Source organism: Kryptolebias marmoratus, linkage group LG4 (assembly GCF_001649575.2).
Source record: "Kryptolebias marmoratus isolate JLee-2015 linkage group LG4, ASM164957v2, whole genome shotgun sequence".
In the NCBI taxonomy this organism is placed as follows: domain Eukaryota; kingdom Metazoa; phylum Chordata; class Actinopteri; order Cyprinodontiformes; family Rivulidae; genus Kryptolebias; species Kryptolebias marmoratus.
Window position 1 is genome coordinate 11,248,461 of NC_051433.1, and position 23,923 is coordinate 11,272,383.

The 23,923-nt window shown below is 39.4% G+C and overlaps 1 protein-coding gene across 6 annotated transcripts in view; it reads left to right on the top strand.

The window, feature by feature from the left end:
- cacna2d2a (calcium channel, voltage-dependent, alpha 2/delta subunit 2a) overlaps window positions 1-23,923 on the top strand; it is a 146,844-nt gene that overhangs the window by 87,629 nt on the left and 35,292 nt on the right. For 2 of the 6 annotated variants that reach the window (XM_017408346.3, XM_017408348.3), the window contains exons 5-8: window positions 2,821-2,865; window positions 7,400-7,541; window positions 20,252-20,383; window positions 20,576-20,633. In XM_017408346.3, coding sequence (XP_017263835.1) covers window positions 2,821-2,865; window positions 7,400-7,541; window positions 20,252-20,383; window positions 20,576-20,633 — 377 coding nt within the window. The remainder of the gene's footprint in view (window positions 1-2,820; window positions 2,866-7,399; window positions 7,542-20,251; window positions 20,384-20,575; window positions 20,634-23,923) is intronic. The other 4 variants (XM_017408347.3, XM_037975146.1, XM_017408349.3 and 1 more) reach the window with 3 other exon arrangements.

The window sequence follows — 23,923 nt, forward strand, 5'->3', positions numbered from 1 at the left end:
GTATCTGGTCAGACATGAAAGCAAGCAGACATTGTTGCAGCGACAAGGAGACAAAGTCACATTGTAATCTAGAGCAGAGAGGCTGGTTTCTATAGCAACGCTAGGCATCTAACCTACACGCTGCTGCTTCTGCTGAAATCTGAAATTGGCGAGAGGAGGCTGGTATTGAGGAAAAAGAGAGATGGAGGGAAGATGGAGATAAGGCATGGCAGGGAGGAGGAGTAATGGAGCAAAAAAAGGAGAGGAGAGGAGCAGACTGCGATAAGGGTGACGGAAGGAGGGGAGATGAGCAGGGAAGATTGATGGAGGGGAGGGGCCGGAGATCATCACCTGACCTCGGTATTTGTCTGCATTTTGGAATTTGTTGGTCCACCCAGGATCAAAGATTTAATTTACTGATAGCACTTTGTGTCAGTGGGAATTTCTCAGCACGTTTGTTGTTTGTATATTAAGTGTTGTGAACCTGCACATTAAATACAAGATGTTGTCTAGTATAATATTGTGCATTATATAGAGGCAGAGGGCAGGAGATCAGTGCAGGGTAATTACTGACTTTGGTTGTATCAGATGTGTGTTTAACCCAAACCTTAAGCCCAAACAGACCTGTGACCAGCCACAACAGATGGCCATTTTAACCCAGGTGACTGCTGGGAGGGTCACAACATGGAGCCATCTTGTCTGTGTGTGATTGGGTTGCATTCATGATTAGAATCAAATACGAAACTTTTATTTACAACAGTAAGCTAAATAAGGTTTTACTTCAGTGGTGCTCACTGTTTGTATTTTTGCATGAATCATGAGTTTTATGAGATTTTAAGGCAAAAGGCTGTCAGATAAGAGTTCAATGGCTTGCCTGGAAAAAGATGTGGCAGGTAAAGTAAAAAAAAAAAAAAAACTTTACCAGCTACAAGATTGACAAAATGGTTTTGTGATACAGATTGTCTAAACAAAGATATGGACACCATTCTTTAATAATTTTTCCTTCAAACCATGAAAACAGTTATGAAGGATAGAAAATCTCTGAAAAGTTAGTTTGGTTGAGGTTTATCTTCTTACATATTTAAGTTTAAATCTAGCTTTACCATCTTTCTTGTGTATAAAGTTTAGTGACAAGTGAAATAAAGAAAATATTACTCCATGGTCAAGAATAAAGGATGGAACTGCAAAGTTAGACCCCAGAATGAAGCTTTTCTTAAGTCTACCTTGTTCTTTTGAATCTATCTTTTGAGAAAAGATGATGCTGATTCTGTTTCTTTCTTTTGAGGAACCAAGTGTTACTTTACAGGAAGCAGTTCTGAACAGTTCTGCTGTAGTGAGAGTAAACTCTTCTGAAGCAAGAGACCGGGCTTCAGATCAATCCTGCTGGCAGACACAACAACACTGTCTCTTTCATTCACTCCATTTCTCTTCTCTTTCTGCACAGGCATGGGCTATTTTTAGCCCGTGCAGTTATTTCCCTTCTACACCCTCTCCTTCCTCTCAGTTCATTCGTTCATATCAGCCCGACCTGAGTTTCCATCTCTGACCTCCAACTTACCTAACCCGTTACACTCCCTGATCGATCTGCTCTGATCCCTCGGCTCTGCTCCCTTTCTTCCACCCTCAGTACTGATGGCAGAGCTGGGGGGCACAGGGAGTTATGGTAAGTTGAGGAGATATGTCAAAGGGGCGAAATCCACTCCTTCTGTCTTGTCCTTTTTGATTTCCTAACTTACCTTTGTAACTGTTTGGTGTTGGCTTGAGTTCTCTTTATCTTTTCAGTTTTTATTTAAGACACTCTGGTTACAATTAAAGTCCAGTGGTCTGTTGAGAGTTTCAATGCTCAAAGTAACCAAGAGAGGGAAAAAAAGAGGAGGACTGACAGAGAAGGAAATTATTTGTGCATATAGGTAGTGGAAGATGTATAAAAACGAAACAGCAGGAGAGAAATGTAACAACTGACGAGTCAAGCAGTAAAGGTGAGCAGGAGACATATGTAGATTGTGTAAAAAAGAAAAAAGAAATGGTAAGATTGGCTACACCTGAACAGGACACTTAGTTTCTCTGTCAGCCAGCCTCCCTCATCAGACCATGACCGCAGCTCTTCCAGTGAGGATGAGGCAGTCACTGTGTTGCCCTTGAGAGTGCATCCTCAGCCGGCCTCCTCATGATAATGAAGCATGCCACACAGATGCTGCTCCCTGCACGCAGCCACTGCCTACCCTCACGCCTACCTGTATGGCAGATAAGGAGGCCAGTCAAGATGAAACGAGAACTGCTGGGAGGTTCACGTCCTGAGTGTGTGTGGGTGTAAAAGCTTGGTTAAAGGTTGAATCTGGGACTTCGGCTGTGGCTGGAAATTTAAGTGATTAATAAGAAGATTTAAAGTGTAATAGTGGCATAAATTTTCGTTTTTCGTTTTGTGTTCCTATCCTCTGGTGAGAGCTACTTGCCTTGGCTGAAAACAAACTGCTGAGGTGGATGAGACTCCCACAGAGGATGATATTTTGAGTTTATTCACTGTAAACCATCTGAGCTCATACCACCAGATCAACTGGCAACGGTTTTCCACAGCACAAGAAAACCTTCAAACTTGTGTTCAGACATCCTATTAACAAAAGCATTGTCCAGATGCATTACATCCTGCTGCCTTACCATTATAGCCATTTCACATCACACTACTCCTCCTGTGTTCTGTGATGCTGATTATATTCTCATGCTGAACAGTGTGATTGAATATAACCATGACTCTCTCTTGCTTACCACCACAGGTCGGGGCCGATATAGGCGCTGCTATATCTCCTCTCATCACCTTTCTTCTTACTTTTCTTTTCTGCACAGGAGAATGCCATTTCATACTACGATTCCAAAGCTGATTCAGACTATGTGAGTATAGTACGGACTGCTCCCTTCTACCCTGCACCCTGTCGTCTGCCTGCATTAACCCACCAAATCCTATCCAATCCACTTCCTGCCTCCTTCCAATATTTCCTGCAAGCCCCTCCCNCACACTGGTCCTTCTGTTAACCCACACAACATCACCTCAAACAAAAAACTTTCATCAATATCAAAGGCACAAACACACACTGATAGACATTCTGTTAGCAGCTCCCACATTCACCCCACACCCTCCCCTTGGCCTTCTCGGTGTTGATGCCCTTCCTCCTCGGGTCGTAGGATCCTGCGCTGTCTGTGTGCGTTAGTGAGGTGACACTGCTGTATGGTGAGTTGGTGTGGCAGAGCACGGGCAGGTCGACATGCATGTGTCAGTGAATTCAGATGTCCCCACCCCTTCCTGGTGTCATTTCCAGAGTTGTCTTTGTGCCCCGGACCAGAACTGCAGAATTTTATCACCCCGTGTCCTTCAAAATGCTTCCGACCAAAACACAAGTCATTTCACAATTTATACAGCAGGGAAGCTTTTCCTTTTACGCATGTTATTCATACTGGAGAATGTAAATGGCATTCAAAGAAAGGCCAGCAAGCGGGGGTAAAGCATTTCCCCTTTAGAATAGCTCCACTACGTATTGGTCTCACCATGCCTCCACTTTGGCTTCAGACTGCACTTCCTCCTCAGGATAGGGCACACTTGGAACCCAAACCTGCTGATTGATTAAGTTTCAAAAAGGGCTGCAAGAATGCCTTTTAGATCAGCAGAGCACAAAAAAGGATGGGACAGAGAGTGAGAAAGAGAAGCAGAGGAGCAATAAATCATGGTGTGATTTTCTCTTTGTGCACACTAGTCTTGTGATTAATGACATGGCGCTTTAGGGCCTGTCAGCACATCTAATTGGAGAACATCGGTCATCATTAACATGGCACACTGAGGCCGAGTCTGTAACGCACCTCTGACCCTTTCTTTAACAAACTTACGACCTCCCAAAACCAATGGCAGAAGAGAAGCAAAGGTTGTACCTCTCTGAATCTTCACCGGTTGCCTACCAGTTTTCCATGTCTTGCCCCCCCAATGAATCCATTCAGTTGAGCTACGATGTTTGATTACATTCCTGTACTATTAACGAGATGTCAAACAAAACTGGTTTGAAATAAAGGTAAGTCATGGCAGGCTCTTTTCCCTTGTGTACGCTATACCCCGTAATTTCTCCTTTTGTCACTGCTCCCCTGATATAAGTGCAATTTAATGTGCAAGAGCATGACAGATTACTCTATTGTTGACAGTGAAGAACATTTTATTGGCCACTTTAAGGTTTGTTCAGCAGTCTTCAAGCCTCATTCTGTTGTATTAAGTAGACATATAAGTACGGAACTCACTGATGTCAGGTGTGGAAGTAAAAATAGAGGTCAGAGAAATCCCTTTACCCAATTCATAAATGAAACAATTGCAAACATACTGGTTTCTAATTAAACAGTTGAATGATATCAGTGGAGTACAAAAATGTCCAATACATAAAGGTTTGATGTTATTTTGGTGTCACTATAGGTAATAATATTTAGAGATCAACTAAAAATGGTTTTTCAATAACTGATGTTGATCTCAGCTGATGGGAGATATTTAAAGACAAATATTTAGGCTCATAATTACAGTAGGATGTGTGCAATAGCAGGAATTGCATTAGGTTTAAAATGTGAAAGTACCCTCACAATTTTTTTAGATATGACATTGGTTTTTCAAAAATTACATAATGTTAGTTAGCTTTATTTTGCATTTGCTGGTGTTATGAAAAAGAAGCGTGATGGGAAGCGTTGTTGGTTTGACACGCAAACCACTTTTATTTACTTTTTTTAAAATAAAAATTACATTTTTTGCACACTAGGACTGTGGGGATTCAAGTCTACTCTCGGGCACAGAATCATGGTGACACCTGACCTTTCTTTTAAGCATGAAATAATAAATTAGATTTAAATGTATGTTAGTAAAAAGTTTATTAGATCATACAGCAGCAATGTAAGAACTACATGAAGGAACAAGAGTCCACACCTGAAAAAAATGACCTCAGGTGTATTTTGATTTATTAATAAAGGCAAAGTCCTGTTTGTTCACATGGAGGGAGAGGAACTTGAAATGTGTACTGGAACCAGCCTGTGGGCCCCTTTTCCCATTCTGGCTTCAACATCCAGGTTCCTGTAGCGTGTCTAGGTTTTATTAAATGTCAATGGGGTGTAGCCAGCCTGTTTATCAGTGTAGTGTTCTCAATTGTAGCTAATACCAATTATTTGAAAATGGCAAAAATCATCCTAATCATTCTGCCAATCAAGCAGTTGGTCTACTTATTGTAATATTGATATTATTAAATGATATGGTTTGATGTTGCTCTTTGCAGAAGGTCTTTAGTAATTATGTCACAGCTGGTGTTGTGTTGACTTTTGTTTCCCCATTTGAAGTCACAAAAACACAGCTCAACACAACACCCACACTGACACCAGTGTTTTTTCTTCAGATCAAATTATAGCTCATTTTAATAACATTAGCTTGTAGCTTTTTGCATAGTTTCTGATGGTTGGATGTTTGCTTGTTGAAAGCAGAAAAGCAATGAAAACATAGACTGGTATTTTAAACATTAGTTCTTTTGTCTAAGGAGTTATCTATGTTTATTTATATGACTGTCTTGCGCTACAGAAATGTGTGCTGTCATTGATCTGAACACACACACACACACACACACACACACACACACACACACACATATGGCCATAAGTGACATGTTTCAGGTTAGCCCTGGTCGGCTGAAGGTGGGAATGAAAGAAGCTTTGAAATGTCATCTCTGGCCTCTTCAGCCTTTAATTAAACCTGGAGAACCGGGAGATTAAACTAACAAATTGGGTAATGAATCGAGCAAAACAGGTGGTGGATGGTTGAAGAAAATGAACCAATCAGTCTTTCCTGTGTGGATTTATTCAGCTTCTAATTAGACACTGCCTTGGTTAATTATGATTGGGCTCTTCTGAAAGAGAGGGGGGAAAAAAATCCCTCCGTGCCCAACGCTGACTGAATTAAAATCACACTGAATGATAAACAAACACGTCAAGCTCACAGCTAATGCTATTTTAAACCTATAATTTCTATAATTTTCTGATATCTTTATTATTTTCAAATCAAGATATATATATGTATATATATATATGTATTTAAATTTTTGCCATCCTGACAAAATGTCAGTAAAACTGCTGTCAAATATTTTTCAACCAAATAAATAGGTATAAAATACGTCGTTTTGGGTGGCATGCCAGGTAATTTTACCAACGGATTGATTTACTTTTTTCTTTAAAAATAATCATTTGTGTTTTAAACATCACTTCTTATCTTTGAGGTCATAGGTGAAAACTTCGTTTTTTTTTCGACGTGAGAGGATTCCTATCAGAACATTATCGCTTCTTCTGTTTTCTTGCAACAGGGCTTCATCACAAAAATTCCCCTGGCTCGTCTCAATGACAGTTTGTAATTGTATTTTAATAGTCAATTAAAGTGAGCCCATCAATCAGTTTCTGCTAAAGGACATGGGGTTTTAATTCATATTTTAAAAAAAAAAAAATAATAATAATAATGTTTTCAGTCATGTCAGATCCAATTAACCCAACCTGCTTTATCAAAATGAGCATCTTTGCATCATTTTAGAATATTTTGGAGCCTTTTAAGAACTGAAATGTATGGGAATCATCTGAACATAATTTTTTTTTCATTTCTGAAACAAGTCGCATTTTATTTCCTCACTGTATATTTCCACAGGTTTTCTAATGGTTCGTCACATGGTGTTTTATTAAGCACACACTTTGATGTCAAAAATTTTAAAAATAGGCTAATAAACTGAGTCAGGCTGAGATCTTTTGTTTAGCAGCCATTTTTAAAATCTTACCTTATTCTGTGGATGTCACCGTTTGCTTTTTAATATGGCGGCTCTCTTTGATATTTAGTGCTTCCCACACACAATATGTGTCAGGCTTTTTAATCATGTAGACTGGACTGAGTAAAAGAGCTAAAAATAGAAATAAAAAATAGGCTGATATTAATGGGTTTCAGACAAGAGAGAGGGAGGTGTGTAATGAAACTGTTCATATTGGTGTGAAACAAAACAGTGATTAAGTGGTGCTGGTTGCTGGTTATTGTTGGGGTTAATTCATCTGGCACCCCATGCATCTGTGATAGTTATCAGGACCACTAATGAATCTCTCTGTTTGATATCCGCTTTGATACCTGCTGCTGTTCGCTGATGAAAAGGAAAGGAGAGAACCACCGAATTCAGGGGCTTAATAGAGGCGGAATAATTACTATTTTTGTACATAACATTACCCAAATTCTGTGAGTCAGGAAGAGGGATTACATACTGTGAACAAATGTGTGTTCCATAGGAAAAGTGACAATTTGCAGTTTACCATTTTAATCTCAACCCTGCTTTTTTTAACCCACTTCTTATTTGCTTGCTGACTCATAGTTGTGTGTGTTGTATGCGCACGTGTGTTTCAGCAGACAGAGGATGATGAAGAGGTAGCTGCAGTGGAGACCTCAACCTCGCTGGAGTTGGAGTTTGTTGATGATCCAAATTTCAAAAACAAGGTCAACTACTCTTCTAGTGCGGTCCAGATTCCTACAGACATCTACAAAGGCTGTGAGTAGTCATATTCTAATTCTGCTAATAATAATAACTGTGTTATTGCAATTTTTGCTTTTTTTTCTTGAGTGAAATATGTAAAATTGTTATAATATGAGAATTATTTGTTTCTCTTTAGTTAAATGCACATAGTAAGTTTGGTCTTTTTTATGTTGTGTGGATAAACCAAAAGAATTTCTGTTTTTTAGCACAATGTCTCGGCTCGATGACCTGACCTCCATCTCTTTCAGTAGCTCTGTCTCTTCCTTCTTTGATGTCAGCACAGTAGCATAATTTTAGATGACAGATACTCTCTTTTGTCAGATCTATACTGTATTCTTTCTTCTTTTTTTTCTACATGGGCATGGTTTCTTTTCCTGCTCATAGATCTTGCCCTTCTTGCCTGGCACTCTGCTGCCCTGCAGACATAACACCCTCCGTATTCTGCAGCTGCTAAATGAACAAAAGAGTACACATGTACCTTCTGGGGCTGATTTTGCTCAGTGTGCTCTCTCTGTTATCCACCTTAAACCTTTTGGACACTGTAGGCGAGCCTCTTTAAAGGGCTAAAAAAAAAAAAAAAAAACAGAGCATGTGCAGACAAACACCTTTTTTTTTTTTTTACTGTAGAAATTTTTCCCCCTAGTTATTGTCTTACTCATCGCCTTCTTCGTCAAAGGGGCGCTGCATGGCACCTGTCTGTAACAATGCCTTCCAGCTGTGTCTCCAGATGATTCTTGTCAGAATTAGACACTCTTGGTTCAGGAGGAGATGTCAAAGGCCAAAGCTAGCTCACAATAGAGCAATCAAGACTGCACATTGTTCCCAGAGCCATTTTGTGGCAGCTCTGGTTCCCTTGTCTGAGGATATGAGCCTCAGAATAAAGGGCTCTTGATTGAGCCCGGTGAAATCTAAAGGAAGTAGTGTGGCACAGTGCATGGAATTAGTCTTTTCTCTTCTGCTCTGTGGAAAATGTTTACCACTGATGTTGTTTAGTTCGCTCCCATTGCGCAATCTGCAGGACTGAGATTGCCAACTGCAGATTTATTTATTTTTTTATGCCTTCCCCATTATGAACATGTGTGTTGTGTTACAGTTGTCGATAAATAAGCAAGCGAAAAATATTTTCTTGCGCAAATTTAAAACGATTTTTAACAATGCCCACGTCGAAGCGCACGTCTTAAAATATTAAAGATGTCCAGAAATCAATGCAGATTGAAAAAGCTGTATAAAGAACGCTGCGCAGAAGAATGTTTGAGATTTATAAAATGCAAGCTTGGCTTTGTAATTACAGTTAAAAACAATAAGCGAGTGCAATTGATAAAGAGATGGTTTAGTGTCCACTCTGTTTAGACATAAAGCAATACTTGCACTGTATCAGGTTCAAGTAGATAAGTTTTTCCTCCATCCATCCCAAAATAACAAAAAGATTGTCTTCTTCTTCAGCTGCAGACTAGTCAAATTGATAATTTGGGGTTTCTCTCCAAACTGAGTACAACTGAATATTTAGTAGAAATGGCTCTAAGAGAAACATTCTTCTGTAACTTTATTACCTTTCTTTAAGATCTGTGGTGAGGTTCTTGGTCTTTTTTTCTTGGTGTTTGTCAATCCTGTGAGTGCTGTCAGACACTGTGCATGTTGGCACAAACATGTTATGAGCTGCTGTGAATCATGATCTCAAACAGAAACCTAGTAGGTCTTGGAAAGTCATAATCCATATGAGGACAGTCACAGATTCTTGTGTTAAGTGAGTACAAGAATGGTTAGCAAGTTATGACCTAGTTTTGATTTCAGAAAACCAAGAAAAAAAAAGAGAATTGAAACTTGGTCACTGGTTTTTGTACATATTCTGTCTGAGAACAACAGTTCAGTCAAATAATTGAAAATGTATGTTTCTAAACGTCTGACTTTGTCTCTAATAAACAACAACACCAAAGGAAATGTGGTTTTAGATATTGAGCATACAGCATTGAGTATTCAGACAGCATCAGAAGAAGCTTCCTTCAGTTTTGCACATCCTCGTTTTCAAACTCACGGGGGACTACTATTGCACATGTTCAAAATGATATATATACTCTTTATGTGCAGCTTTGTCGGAGAGAGCTCTGCAAAATCTGATCAGCTACTTGAAATGAATCACGGCTGCTAAGAGTTGAAGATTATTTTTTAAAATGAGATAAATCTGGGCTATAAAGTTAGAAAGTATGGAGCTTTCTTGAATCTGTGGCTCATTCTTCATTTTTGGTAACATTAGCTAGCACTATAGCCAGAATTTAGACATCTCTGGTGGTGTTATGCTTGAACTCACTTATTTAGACTCCAGATTTTTGACAGTATGATGTAAAATATCAAAAACATTCCTCTTCCTCTGATTTATCTTTTTTTGATGCATTTCATTCATTGCGTGTCTGAAGGCCAAATTAAACTACAGCACTATCGCTTCCATCAAGATATAGTAAGAGGAGCTGTATTGACTTTAGGGAGTTCTTGGAAAATGATTTTTTTTTGTGTGTTTCATCCTTTTCTATGTGTTTACCCTTGGCAGTCTGCAGGGTGCCTTGGAGAGGATGTTCAGAGAAACTAATGTGGGCAGATTGTTGTCCTCTGGCTCTTGATGGGTCTAAATCTACAATCTATCAGTGGGTTTAGAATTATGAAAAAAGAGGCAGCGTGAGTGGGCAGACTCGGAGCTCATTTCTCAAGAGGGGGGAGCCAGGGGAAAAACTGTGAGAAGAATAACAGGCACACAGTATAATGTTAAACAGTTGACGTACAAGTCTGTGCTCGTGTGATGCAGATATGCTCAGAGTATCTTCTCTCTGATTTGTGTGCATTGTTTTCACACTGAATAAATTGAATGTTATCTTAAAAATGACATCTCCAATTGACAGCCACCTCAAAGTTGGTATCCATGAGCTGACAGAAAATGATAGAGGGACTGATAGACGCAAAAGGGCTGTGAGGAGATAAAAGGAAAGTAGACAACATTTTTTGAAAGAAATAAAAAAATCTTTTTTATTGTGATCCTTTCAGCAGCTCAATGAGGCGATGTGAGTGTGTGCTTTGGTTTGATTTGTCTGCTAGGCCCCATGTCCATTTATTGAGATTGAGAGTGTTCCCTAAGCGCAGTAATGAACCATTTTATAATTCATTATCCCACTGCTGATGTCTGCTGCCAAGTCTGCAAACTTTCTAATTAGCTTAGGTCAAACATTCATACAGTTTTTGTCTAATTATCGTGGCTTAGTACAAAATGGACATCGCAACAAAGCCACAGAGGAATAAATTGATGTGGGTGGTGTTGTCTAAAGAGTTGCGGGTTTTATTCTCTCAATGAGCACTTTTAGAGTTGAGAATAATTGTAGAAGAAGAGCTTTGAGGGTATAAACTCAGAAATAAACATTAAAAAGTGAGAAAACGATAAAAAGGATACACAGAAGTGTCTCTGGCGACTGTTGTAGATTCTGTGGACTCTCTCTGGTACTGAGTATATTACCACAGATGGAAGATACTGATCCAAACAGGACTATTACGCAGTTGGGTATATATTATAACAAATTAAAAATGTACAGGCAAATAGATCAGCTTTTTGTTTAAACGTTGCAATTAAGTGCATATTGTTTGACTAGTACAAGAATACTTTAGTGTTTGCAGGAGAATTTTCAGCCTCTGTTCTCAGCGGGGTTTAAAGGAAAACCGCTATTCAATGTGGGAAGTTTAAATCCGCCGCAGGGGGCATCTTCTCCACCAGCCTAGCGTCATGCTGTCAGTTTGCTATTGTTGTCGGGCTCAGTGAGGAACTTAGTTATCAGAAAAAAAAGACTACAACTGGCTAACTATGTGCAGATAAAGTCAAGCTTAATTTTGCGTGTGTGTGTGTGTCTGTTGGCCGATTAACCCACACACACACCGTCCTCTGCACACACTGGCGTGCGTCAGCCATCTCTACCAGCCTGTTCTGTGCTTAGCTGTCAGACTCATCCTATCAGACTGATCAGATTCACTTTACGTTTCATGCTGTGTACTACACTTGTATGCACAGGATTACATTTCTGTCCAGAATTAGAAGAATCTTTCTACTTTCCACTGAGTGCTGAACATGTAACAAGCCGTGGATTGGTTTGAGCTTTTTGACGAAAAATAGCTGCTTTCTGCGTCTGCAGATTGGCTTTCTGAGAGGTAACAACACAGGTTTTAATACCTTCCTGTGATAACAGTGCCTACAGATTTCACCCCCAAAATAAACAAATGCTTATACTTTTGTCACACTTTTGCCTGTCGGCCTTTCATTTCTAAGGTGTATTGATAGACAGAGTTATAAGAAAAAACATATATATATACTTTTTTAAGCTATCTGTTAGTGTAGCACACGCAGCAGGATCTCCAACAACACCATGATGCCACAAATTTAATCATCACCTCACATACACATCTAATGAAATTAGCATTATAGTGATCCAGCAGTAACATCAGACAATGTCATGCTATGCTATACAAATGGTGCCAGTTGTGGACAGTGTGCCCACTGGTGTTGGTGTGACAGACTTACCTCCGCCCTTCAGGCATTTTTTTGGTGCAGTTCACACGTGTTGCTTGTTGTGATGTTCTGTATGGAGTGAATAACAGCTGAGGCTTATGGGCGCTCTCAGACCGGGTGAGCTACGAAATAACAACACATTAGTCATTACTCCGAGCGCTGACAACAGCAGGACACACTCACACAACTTCCTTCATCCTTCACAATAAAAACCTTCAACAGGTACGCTGAGAGTTTATCCTCCTGGAATAACTCTCTTAGCTCTTAAAAATAGCTTACACGTGGACCGAAGCATGGCTCTTTCCTTTATACACACCTGTAAAGGCGACAGATAAGCAGCAGCAAGGTCACAGGTAAGAACAAAATGCCACACTGACAACAACGACGATGCGGTTAGGCTAAGGCTACGTAAAAAACGATTCATTGGCCGTAGTACGCTGTAACTTTCTCACTCTGTAACCCAATACAAACCAAATATACATAGTGGGAATACACTGTGAGCATTACATGTATGTCACATACATCACAGGACTTGACATTTCACAAAATTTGCTTCTTTTCTCCAAGTGTGCACCCATGTAGAAGGTGTTTATGTGTACACCAGCATAGATTGAAACAGTGTGACAGAGACTTTACTGTTGTATAGCATCTGTCAAAAACAAAGGACGTAATTTGGGGGTAAATGATAGGCGTTTAGATGATGGTAAGTAGTAAATTTAAATATAAACAATGCATAAGCAATGGAATAGGCTATTTAATATAACGAGAGACAATACAAATCCAGAATTCCGTACCTCAACAAAAAGCTTTTACTCTGCTTTTTGAAAGGCAGCTTTTATGTTTCTGCAGTACTCTCTGCTCGGTGGCCGCTTTCTAACTCCGAAGCTGAAAGCAAAAAGATTATTTAGTGCATGTCCGGGGAGAGAAATTGCAAAGAGTGTGTGTAATGTTTGCAGAAACTGAGTGCAACAGATACAGCAGATAAAGAATCAACACAGTGCTGTACCGTATCGGATTTGAAAAGAAGAAAAAAGATTTGCATCTGTCAGGTTTTACTTGATTCAGACAGCCTCTGAGGTACCTAGCCTTGTTTAAAATCGATCTTCAGATTCAGTTTGGCTGCAACTGAAAAAAGAAAAGCTACTTTTAATGGAAACTCGGGTTTCTTTACATGAAACTAAAGCGAATAACCAGAATGAGGCTTGTGCTTTGTTACTTTTCTCATGATAAATACGTGCCCTCTTTATTTCCCTACTGAACTTAAATTCTAGTGTCGCTTTGTCTATCACCTCCTAACATTTAGCTGTTTTGTGGGCATTTGTTCGCATGTAGTCTGTATTCATTTCACACATTTCCCTCCAGCAGAGGAAGCTTCCCTGTCAACCAATTCACACCATGTGGGAGATCAACTCAGCCCCTCTCAACATCAAACCAGATTTAAATATGTGGGGGGGAAAAAAAGCAAAAGTGATTTGTGGAAATAGAAAAAGTGGGGTGGGGAAAGGGGATTTAAAGTTAAACCAGAAGAGAAGAAAGGCTGTATAAACACTTCGGGCTGCATTTCTTTCATTCTGGACTTACAGGCTCCATTTTTTTTTTCTCTCTCTGTGCCCCGCACTCATCCAAACTCCATAGTGTGTGCCCAGTGAAGGGGCACTATCATTTACCCACACACTAATTAGAACAGTCAGCACAGCAAACTCGTTTTCACTCACCACCAGGCTCACAAATTACATTTCATGTGTTTATTTACGTCTTCTTTTTAATTGGAAAAAGTATTTGGAGAGGGGCACTCAGGAGGTATAGAGAGCTCTCTCCTCTCTTCTGTTCTGTTTGTTGAATTAACGACTTTCTCGTAAAATGTTACTTTTGTCTCCCTGATTTTAGAGTCTGAGATTATCAATTAGAAAAACGAAGGTCCTCAACGGGAATTACACTCATTAAACAGTGTTTTAACGAAAACTCTTGGCGGCAGCAAACAGATTTAGTTTATTCCACACGGACTAATAAGCACAAAACATGCATAAAAAATTAAGATATAATTTTGTAGACATTTGTGGGCAAGACCCCTTAAAAGTTTAGAGGATTAATGACACAAACATGCATAATCCCTGCTACATTTTCAGTGTTAGCATTCTTTGTAAGACCTACACAAATAAAAAGATTTGACCTCTGATTTCTAAATAGTTTTACAAAATATACAACAATCACTATGGAAGTCCTTTATACATAAATATATATTTTAAACCATGTTTCTACTGCTGCCGTTTTGTATAAAATAACTACAAACTAGGTTGTCAAGCTTCCTCTGCATGTTTTTTTTTATTATTTTTTTACTTGAACTAAGCCATGAAAAGACTTTTTTTTTTCTCTGCAAAGGTTCAGAAATTGTTTTTTGCCTGTTTGGATGTGTGAAATGTTGCCAGTTCTTGTTGCTGCTGTTTCCGCTGCAGGATGAAAGTTTTGAGGTTTCGGGTTCTTTAACACTCAGCCACGCTCAGAGTCAGGCCTGAAGCAGAGCAGGAGAGGAGACAGGGAGGAAGCAGGACATCGGAAGGGAGAGATGGAGAATAAATTGTGTTGACACTACAGAGGGGAAGAGAAGGAGGCGATACATGCAGAGGAATCAGATGTGCCGGTGTACGCCGAGTATGAACTGTGGAGGAAGCTGCTGGTATATCAAGCTGCTTGTTTGTTTATTCAGAACTGGCGAGGTCTTCAAAATATGCAGCGACACTTAAACTCTGCTGCTGAAAATACACAGCGCTTTGTTGCTCTTCAAAGCTGTGAGCGCCACGGACGAAATTCTGTCCACTTCCACTATTTAGAGACGGGGGCAAAGAAAACACATCTGAAGTAAATATCTAAAATAATTAACCCTTTTTGATAGGTTAGAATAAGGGTTAACAAACCTCAGTTATCTGTAGCATAGCTGTCTTCCTATTTTGTTCAATTTCTGAACACAACGATTTCAAATTTGAATATTTAATTATTTTATACTTAATTTAACTCTTCTTTGAAACATACGGAAAGCACTTCAAATGAGACTATAAACTTTCTTGTTCTCATTGTTCTTATTTATCTCCAACTTTCTGCATCTTCTAATGTAGATCTAAAATGGCAGTGGAAACGCAGTTTATTATTGCCTGTGAGGATTTTGTTTTAGAAGAAAACTCCATCCACATTAAAGTGGATGGAAACAACTTTTGTAATTTGAATCGGTAAAGATCGAGCATGTTTGACTCACCAGCTGCCTCCAGCCTGCTCCATTAAAGCCAAATATGAGCGGCCATCGTCTTCCCAGACATTCCCAGAAATTAAAGCAATTTCTAAAATAGGGCTTTCTTGAATTTCCACCGCAATTGTTCCGACTTCAGATTTGTGTTTTCTATTAGGAGCAACTCCTTCTACTGAATTACAGCCATTAGCAAAATAGTCTGCTTTGCCGCCCTCTGCCAGAGTTTGTTTGAGGGTTTGATTCACGTTTCTTTTTTGGCAGTTTTTAAAAAAAATTCATTTTAGTGTATCTTTTCAAGTCAGTAGAAACCCTATTAGTCACGCCTTTGTGTCAAAGTGAGACTGAACACCAGTGACTTGATTACTCTGTTTTAACCCTAGAATATGTAAATGCTACATGGCGGCTGCAGCGTTAATGGTCATGAATCTTCAAAGGGGTTTCAGCTAATAGGTTTAGCTCGAGTCCCCATCATGGAATGTTATGAGGGAGCACTTGTGTTCCATCAAAGCATATTATAGTGCTATTTTCTGCTCTATGTGTATAATAAAGTCATGTACTTATTTTATAATGTTGGATTAATACAGGGCATCAGGGGCACATTGGTTGAATGGGTCTTAATCTCAGGTACATCAGTGTGAAGAACGTAGGCCTATGTACTCTATGTGGGGTTTAGGGGTGTAGGGTAGAGGCTGGGGTGGGTGTAGGGGTGGCTGAGGAATGATTTCACACAATGATGCTCCATAAATCCGGCTCATAATTGTTTCCCCACTTGGTGTGCAGTCTTGCTCCATAAAGGGGCAAAGCCAAGGGTGCTTTAAATGTCAGGGGAGCACCGCGCTGATGAATTACCTTTTAAAGATATCAGAGAGAAGCGCATTTCAGGTGAAAGATGAGGCCAACCCAGCGCTCCTAGGCCCTGTCAGAATGTGTGAGCACATCACTCCCCCCTCAGGGGAAATTTGTCTTTTTATCAACTGTCCAGAGAAGTCACAGCGTATCCTAACTGAATAAATCAAAGAGAATTAGTTTGCTGCGTTCTCTTATCTCTGATGTGCCAGTTTTTTTTTTCTGCAGAGATCACCTGCAGATATGTGTGAATGTGGGTGTTTGCTGGCAAATTTGCCCTGACAGTGCAGGCAGCTCAATTATGACGACTCTGGTTTTGGCTAGGAGCATAAATATACATGTACTGTGTTTCGTCTACTGTCTTCCCGACTAATCAATACGAAGGAGGGAATAAAGATGCAGAGAATTAAACTTTGAACAATTTTGCTTTCTGGATGCAGAGGGGAAAGCACTTTTTCCAAACAAAAACACAATTTAAACCCTCAGGAAAGACCTGTGGTTATTGTGACAGGGGCTGATATAAAGCTTTCTAAGGTGGCAAAATAACTTTTCTTTTTAAAAAAAAAAACAGTCTAAACCAGTCAGGAGCAATTTCACTAAGTCTTTTAGAACTTGTGCAACTTATGTCAGAGAATCGTGTGCTTATTTATTTATTTATGCTGTACCTTCATTAGTTTATCCTGTTAAAAGTAGGCTCCTTTGTGAGGTGCACCCTTTCGTCACCCGGATTGCATGTCTTTTTCCTCCGTCCAACGAGAAATTGCCTTTTGATTTGGGTCGCCTCGCTGCCCAAATCAGACTTTAGTCAGGGCCCACCAAATGCGCCTCTGCATGTCTCACTGCCTCCGTCCTAAGGTGTGAGGTCTTGGCATGCCTTGGCAGGATTTGTCAGCAATCTGGTTTTAGAGGTTTCCTTGTGAGGCTCAGTGCGCCAGTGACTCAGTTTGGGCTCAGACTTTTGCACCTAAGTGCTGTGTGATGGTCTCACTCTAGTCTTTGCGTGAGAATAATATCTACATGGCCGATTGTGTGTACTGAAGCTATGCTAAATGCATGCAGCTGTATGCAATATACAGCAAATTGTCGTCATTTATGGTGTAATAATTAGTCTTGATGATGTCACAGTGACTCAGCTCTATAGAGCTAAAATTTTGCAATGGAAGCTTCTGATGTATGTATCAAATGTGATAATGCATCTTGCTTAGCTAGAATTTGGACAATACTTTTATATTAAGATTGCTAAGCTGGTGCAGGGATGTCTCTTCGCCCTTGGCCTGTCTGGGAAAGCTATCATAGCAGACCCAGTGCCTCTCCAGATAAGAGCACCCAGAACTTCACTGCACACTGGCTACTGCTGCAGCAGCCTGCTTTAATAGCTTATGCTTAAAGGATAATATGAGGGGGGGTTTACACAATAATCAGATCTGCTCTTTACCCATGGAGTATTGCACAGCCCAGATGAAATTGAAATGTGTGATTTGGGTCCCTGATAATCTCCACACAAGCGTCAGTAAAATGTTGCCACTGGTTTCACTGAAATGCTTTGGAGTCATAGGAGTGAATGCAACAAGTTTGAAAATGATCGGATGCTTTAGGCCTCACTCATATGTCTCTAGTTGAAACCTTCTTGCTCTTTTTGGGGTCTAGACTTCTGGTAAATGTAAACTTGTTTATTCTTTTATTATGCAGTGAATTTTAAAGTGCACTCTCCAGAAATGAATAGCTGAATCGCCTCAGAACAAAAAGCTGGTCAATTTAAGAAAACATTGAAAGAAATATATTTTTTATATCCCAGGTTTTCTAATAACTCCGCATAATCTGAGAGCAACAACTTGTACAACAAGGAAAAAATAAAAATACACCTTTTTTTCCTTAAAATTAAACCGTACATACCATTTTATTTTCTAGCATTTTTTCCTTTCTTTCTTCTGCCCTCATAAGCAAAAAATTGCCTTTTTCCTTGCTGTGAAGCAGCCACTCGTGTTAATTTCTGTTTTTTTCCATCAATCACCTCCCTCTCCCCAGATGGATTTTTACATTTACACTCACTTGTAGGACTGCCTCAATCCTCCTCCATCCCTCCTTTGTGTTTATGTCTATGAAATTTGAGAAAAATATGCCAAGAAGCTCCCCTTGGTGATGGCAGCAATTTGGCTCTCATACGCTTCTGTCCTCCAGACACAGTTTATGCCGCTGCTGTTTGAGTTGTGTGTTTGTTGTGTTTTTTTGCATTCATTAGCATTCGCAGGGTGGAAGGGAGTAACTTCGTTTGGCTGTTTTGAGCTGCAGTTTTGTAATAGCTTTGACATGATGGAACAATTAATGTTATGACTTTCAGGTTTTTGTCTGTAATTGTAATTTTAATTTTATAAATTAAACTGTGTATTAATGAGCGAAGGTTTGTTGCATATTTGTTACCACAAAAGCTTGTCAAAAACTTAAAGTAGTAATTGAAGGCTTGGGAAAAGTGGATAATGATCTTTTTTTTTTGTATGAAATTAAAACGCAGGGTTGAGAAAAGCTGGACTTGTCTGTTCAGAGGCTTATCTGGCTTTGGTTGGCTGAGTAATTAAATCAGAGAAGCGAGTGAAGTTCTCGGCAGCTCAGCGCTTCTTTTTGTTTTCTCTTTAATCAGGTGGCTATTAAACCTCTGATTGCACTCCCCATCTTCTGACTTCAGCATAGCTATTAAACACAGACGGAAAGCATTTTTTTTCTGCACGTGGCACATAAAAAGGATTTATATGAATAAAAAAGGAATGATTCAAACCACAAGTGGAAGAAAAATAATAAATGCACAATCACATTTGACAAGAGAGTGAGACAGAAAAGCAGAGCTGCATGTTCATGCTGTTGTGTTGTTCACCACCTGCTGCCTATTATTCCATTTATTCCAGAGAAGATGATAAATGCTTCACTCCGCAGCTATAAGTCTCCTTACCCCTGACACATGAGATTTGTACGACCTTAAATTTTACCCCTAAATACACATGTTTGTGTACGCACAAGCAGAGCTTTCACCTGCAAATCCTCAAATACACCCACTCCTGGAGGTTTGCAGAAGAAGGTTATATTGGTCTGCGATCAAAAATTCAGTCTCTTCCTCCACATGCTGCGAGTGACATACCGTATGACCCTCCTTCAAGGTGATCTCTCCTCTGCGCTCTGCAGAGATCACACAGATTAGACTAATGCCACGCTCAGACGGCCACCGCCGGCCAAGCTGCCTGCATACATCCATCCTTATGTATTTAACTCGCTTCTGCTGGAGCAGACAAGGTTGTTCAGCACAGAAAGTCAACTTTTAGCTTAGTTACATTTGGCTTAGAAAACTTGATCCTGCATCTTTCAATAAGGTTTTTTTTCAGACTTTTAATTTGTACTTTTCAATTAGTTCAACAGAAGACTGGTCTTTAGTCATTTCTTATTATTTTTTTTTCAAGGAGCCAGACATTATTGTAATCTTTTAAAGTATTCTTGATCAATAGTTTAGACTTTTTGAAGGTCTTTAAAGTTCTTATTTAAACTTTTCTATCTAGTAAATGACCATCATCTGAGGTTTGTTTCTTAAGCAAATTACCTCTGATTATGAATCGTTCAAGCATGAAAAGATTCTGAAATGAAGAATCAGTGTTGTGTCGACACATAAACGAAGAAGAATAGAAACATGTTGCAAAACAATGTTTTGCTTTAAACCACAGAATGTGTCCACAAACTCATTTGCACTTGTTTCATTGTTTTACATCACCAGGGATGCAATCTGTTTTCCACTCAACTGCTCAACTTTTTTACCAAATGTTTCTTTTTATTTGTTTTCTGTGTTTTTTGTTATATCCCTACTATTTTATGAACAGCACTTTGAATGAGGAGGGGTGGTGGCATGCACGTCACAGGTAAAGGTGCTGGTTCTGCAGAAACATATGCACAACAGCTGCTTTATCAATGAACTTTAACAATACCTAGAATGCCGTAAACTTGGACAAAACATATTGTTCTACAGTCCAAGCTCAGATATTTTGGAAAAAGAAAATACACGCTGGCTTGATTTCAAAAGAGTCTACAACCATTTCCTATTGTAAGCATATGTTTTTCTTTGTTTCCCTGTAGCTCCTGTGATCCTAAATGAATTAAACTGGACTCAAGCGCTTGAGAGGGTCTTTATTGAAAACTGGCGGGAGGACAGCTCTCTGCGCTGGCAAGTGTTTGGCAGTGCCACAGGAGTGACGCGATACTACCCAGGTAGGCTTCAGGGCACCCAGTCGACAGCCCGCCTTCAACCTCACAGCAAGATGAAGTCTAAATTGACCCCAGAGGTCCTCAGCTGCAGCCTCTTATCAGTTTGCTGTACTCGCAACTCAACGGACAGAATGAAATTATGATTACTTTGATCTAATCTGATGGGCTGTAACATTTTTTTTTTGGTCTCTTCAGCCACTCCATGGAGGGCGCCCAACAAGATTGACCTGTACGACGTCCGAAGAAGACCATGGTAAGAGTAAATGTTGGAATTTTTTCCCCATGCTTTTGGTAATTTTTATAATATAATTATTTTATCAGCTGTTCTTTAGGAACAAAAATAGTGATGGGAAAGAAAGTGCTTTGGTGTTGTCTTGTAACACTAAATGTTCTGTCTTTATGAATATGTTAGCTAAGACATTAAAAAAACCCGTAAATTATCATTTATTCTACTGAGCTCGTGTCAAGTTATAATAAAATGTCACAGGGCTGTGTATAGTTAGTGCCTGATAAAGTTTGAATTTAATAAAGGCAAATAATATACCCAGATTACACACTCAATGACGATATTTCAGAATTATTTACCATCCTGCGAGACGTTTCAGCTTCTTCACTGATTTACGAAAATGTCAGTTTGTTGTCGTTGTCCTGATTAGTGTCTGATGAGTATCTGTTGTGCAATTAGTCTGAAAAGACAAATTAATCCAAACATCAGTGCCAACAGCAGAGTAAAAGTACTGAAAAAATTACCAAACTTTAACTTGTCAGTCTAACACTGGTGTTATTAGCAGCAGCACTGTCTGGTCTGGGGCTGAAGATTTTTTGTTTTACTGAAAAATAAATTAAGAAAAGAAAAAGAAAATAAGGTAATCTTTTTAAACTTTCTGGTTTAACATTAATTTGCATATTAGAAGGATGTGTGAAAAAAAAAAAAAACAGCAGCGTGTACAAAAATACCATTTTTCTGTACAGCTTTTTCCTCTGCAAACCTCATGTGCTCCCTTTGGTCTGTAGTTTAAAACCATAATTGTTTAATGGAATAAAAAGCATTTTCCTCACCTGTTTTTATCTCTCTAAGTGATGGCATACAATACATTGTACGGAAACATGCACAGAAGGTCAGGCTGAGAAAAAAAATGTGGCTCTTCACCCCCTTAACCCTCTCACGCAGCCAGCCAGGCTTTCTGTCCACCCCTCGCACTTTCAATTTACCTGCAACTGTCACATCGGTTTTGAGGCAGCGCTGCCTGTTGCCTGGTTACAGGTTGGAGTGAAGTGGACATAATCATGACGGCAATGTTGATTAGACCTGACCCCATTTTCAGTCTCAGTCTTTGTCCAGCTCAAACTGAGTGGCTGTTTGAGGTCAGGCCAAGCCGGCAGATCAAGTCAACAAGCTTACACTAAACAAATACACGTAAGAGGAGCTTTAATCTGCTGTATGTATGTATCGGTTTTTAATCTTTAACCTTTCAAACCAAATATTATATATTTGCTGGTTGGTGATCTTAAAGTCTGTTGAGGACTGAATGTGGTGATGATTGTAGTTAATTAGGTCACAAGTTGAGATTAAGGTCCAGTTTATTAAGCCTTTAAAGCCTCCGAAACATTTTATTTCTCTCAGACAACCAGTGCTGCTGGCTGATAAAATAAATACAATTAAAGGCCTAACATTTCTTGAAGGAATGCATATCACCCACTGCCTTTCATGCCAGAGATTTAGACTGAGATCGTCTCATGTTGGTTTTGGTCAGACCTTAAAAATAATATCACGCACAATCTCATGCAATATTGCAAAATGTCACTGTTAGTGTGTGTTGTGCGATATCTTACGTGATCTTGGGAATGACTCTCAGCTACTACCATAACAAATTTGAGCTCATTATCTGCAAAATCCACAAAGTTATGGCCTTTTTGTGTTGAATTGCATTGGGTTCAAAAGTTAATCAGCTGTAGTTGTTAAAGTAAGGACTACTTTCTGAAAGTTTCCCAAAAATCCGTCAACTGGTCCATGAGATATTTTGCTAATAAAGAGATAAATATGATTTTCGCAATTTTAAACATAAATCTTGCACAAACAGTTAACACTCGGAGTATAAATTGGGGATCAATCTCAGCTACTTCCACACCAAATCCTGCCTCAATATTTGTAAATTATAGCCAGTTTAAAGTTTGCTAAGATTGTTTTGCTGTGGTGGTCATCTTGAATCAGGTGACTCCAAAAGTTAATAAGTCGTAGATATGCATGCAGTGTTTACTTTCTGAATTGTTCATTAAAATTCATTCAGTGGCTCATGAGATATTTTGCAAACAGTGCAGACAAACTAGCATACACACAGGCAAAACATTATTCCTTCTCTTTTGGCAGCAGGCGATTTAGAAATCAGTAAAAAAAAGTTATGTTCTATAAGAAATTAAAAAGTACCACTCAAACAACTTAAAATACAATTGAAGTTTACATCCTTGTATAACACAAAGATGAAGTTTTTGGTTTCCTTTATTACAGACACGTATCTGAAGAATAGGTCTCTCTTTAACTCAGTGAATAAACATTTTAATTGGGTAGTACTACTGGTTAACATGACAGACTGTTTCCTTTCATAAAATAAATCAAAGCTGTTATCTAACATCCCAGTCTATCTAGAACTATGAGAGTAGCAATGTTTTCTCTGACAACTTAATTAAGTTAACAAGGAAAAGCCTCTTTGGTGCTGCGCTGTCTCTTGAGGCATCACTATGAACATGGAAAAGACTGTAAACACCAACTCGTGTGCCAAAAAAACAAGTTAGAACATCGATTCTGTCTCTGGTCTGTCAGCTCAAAACCCAAAGTACACCACAACTTAACTCTTACACATGTTGTGACTGCAAGGCTCTTGCTGGAGACGGGCAGGAACAATGGAGGAGAAGGATGGGGGGGGGGCTGCTGAGCGGCGGTGGCATTTGTGACGAGGTTAGACAGAGGAAGAGGTGTATTTTTCCGCAAGGGGACACCTTGTCACCTCCGCGGCCCTCCATGTTTGTCACTGTCATTTGCGTTGAGCTTTTCCTCATGTTGGAGTCAAAGACAATCCAGCAGCCTGTTGCTTAGCAACTTGTGCCAAAATGGAGCTGAGTGGCGGGGCCGTGGAAGGCGGTGTCATGACGTGTCACGTCAGACTTGTGTGATTATTGTCTAACATGCTGTCTCGCTGACTGACACTCTCTGTAGAGGTCGGCAAATAGTGCACTTTACAAAAACAGTCTTTTGGGGTTAGGTAAGCCTGTCGTGTGTGTCGCTTTGATACCAGCACGTTTCACAGGGACGGCAGCACAAGTACAATTAGAATTATATAAGGCTTAAAGATCTAAAGATAATTTTCATGCATCGATTGGGTGTAAAAGTGGAGTTGAGCCTGAATTTTGCTTCGTTTTCATGCAAGAACTTGAGCAGCATCTTTTAAAGTGAACTCTTTAACTTGTTGCAGCAAAAGCATTTGCAATTTAAGCATCAGGGAGCATTTTTCAGTACCAAGAGACACATTTGCATTGTTGGCAGGCTCT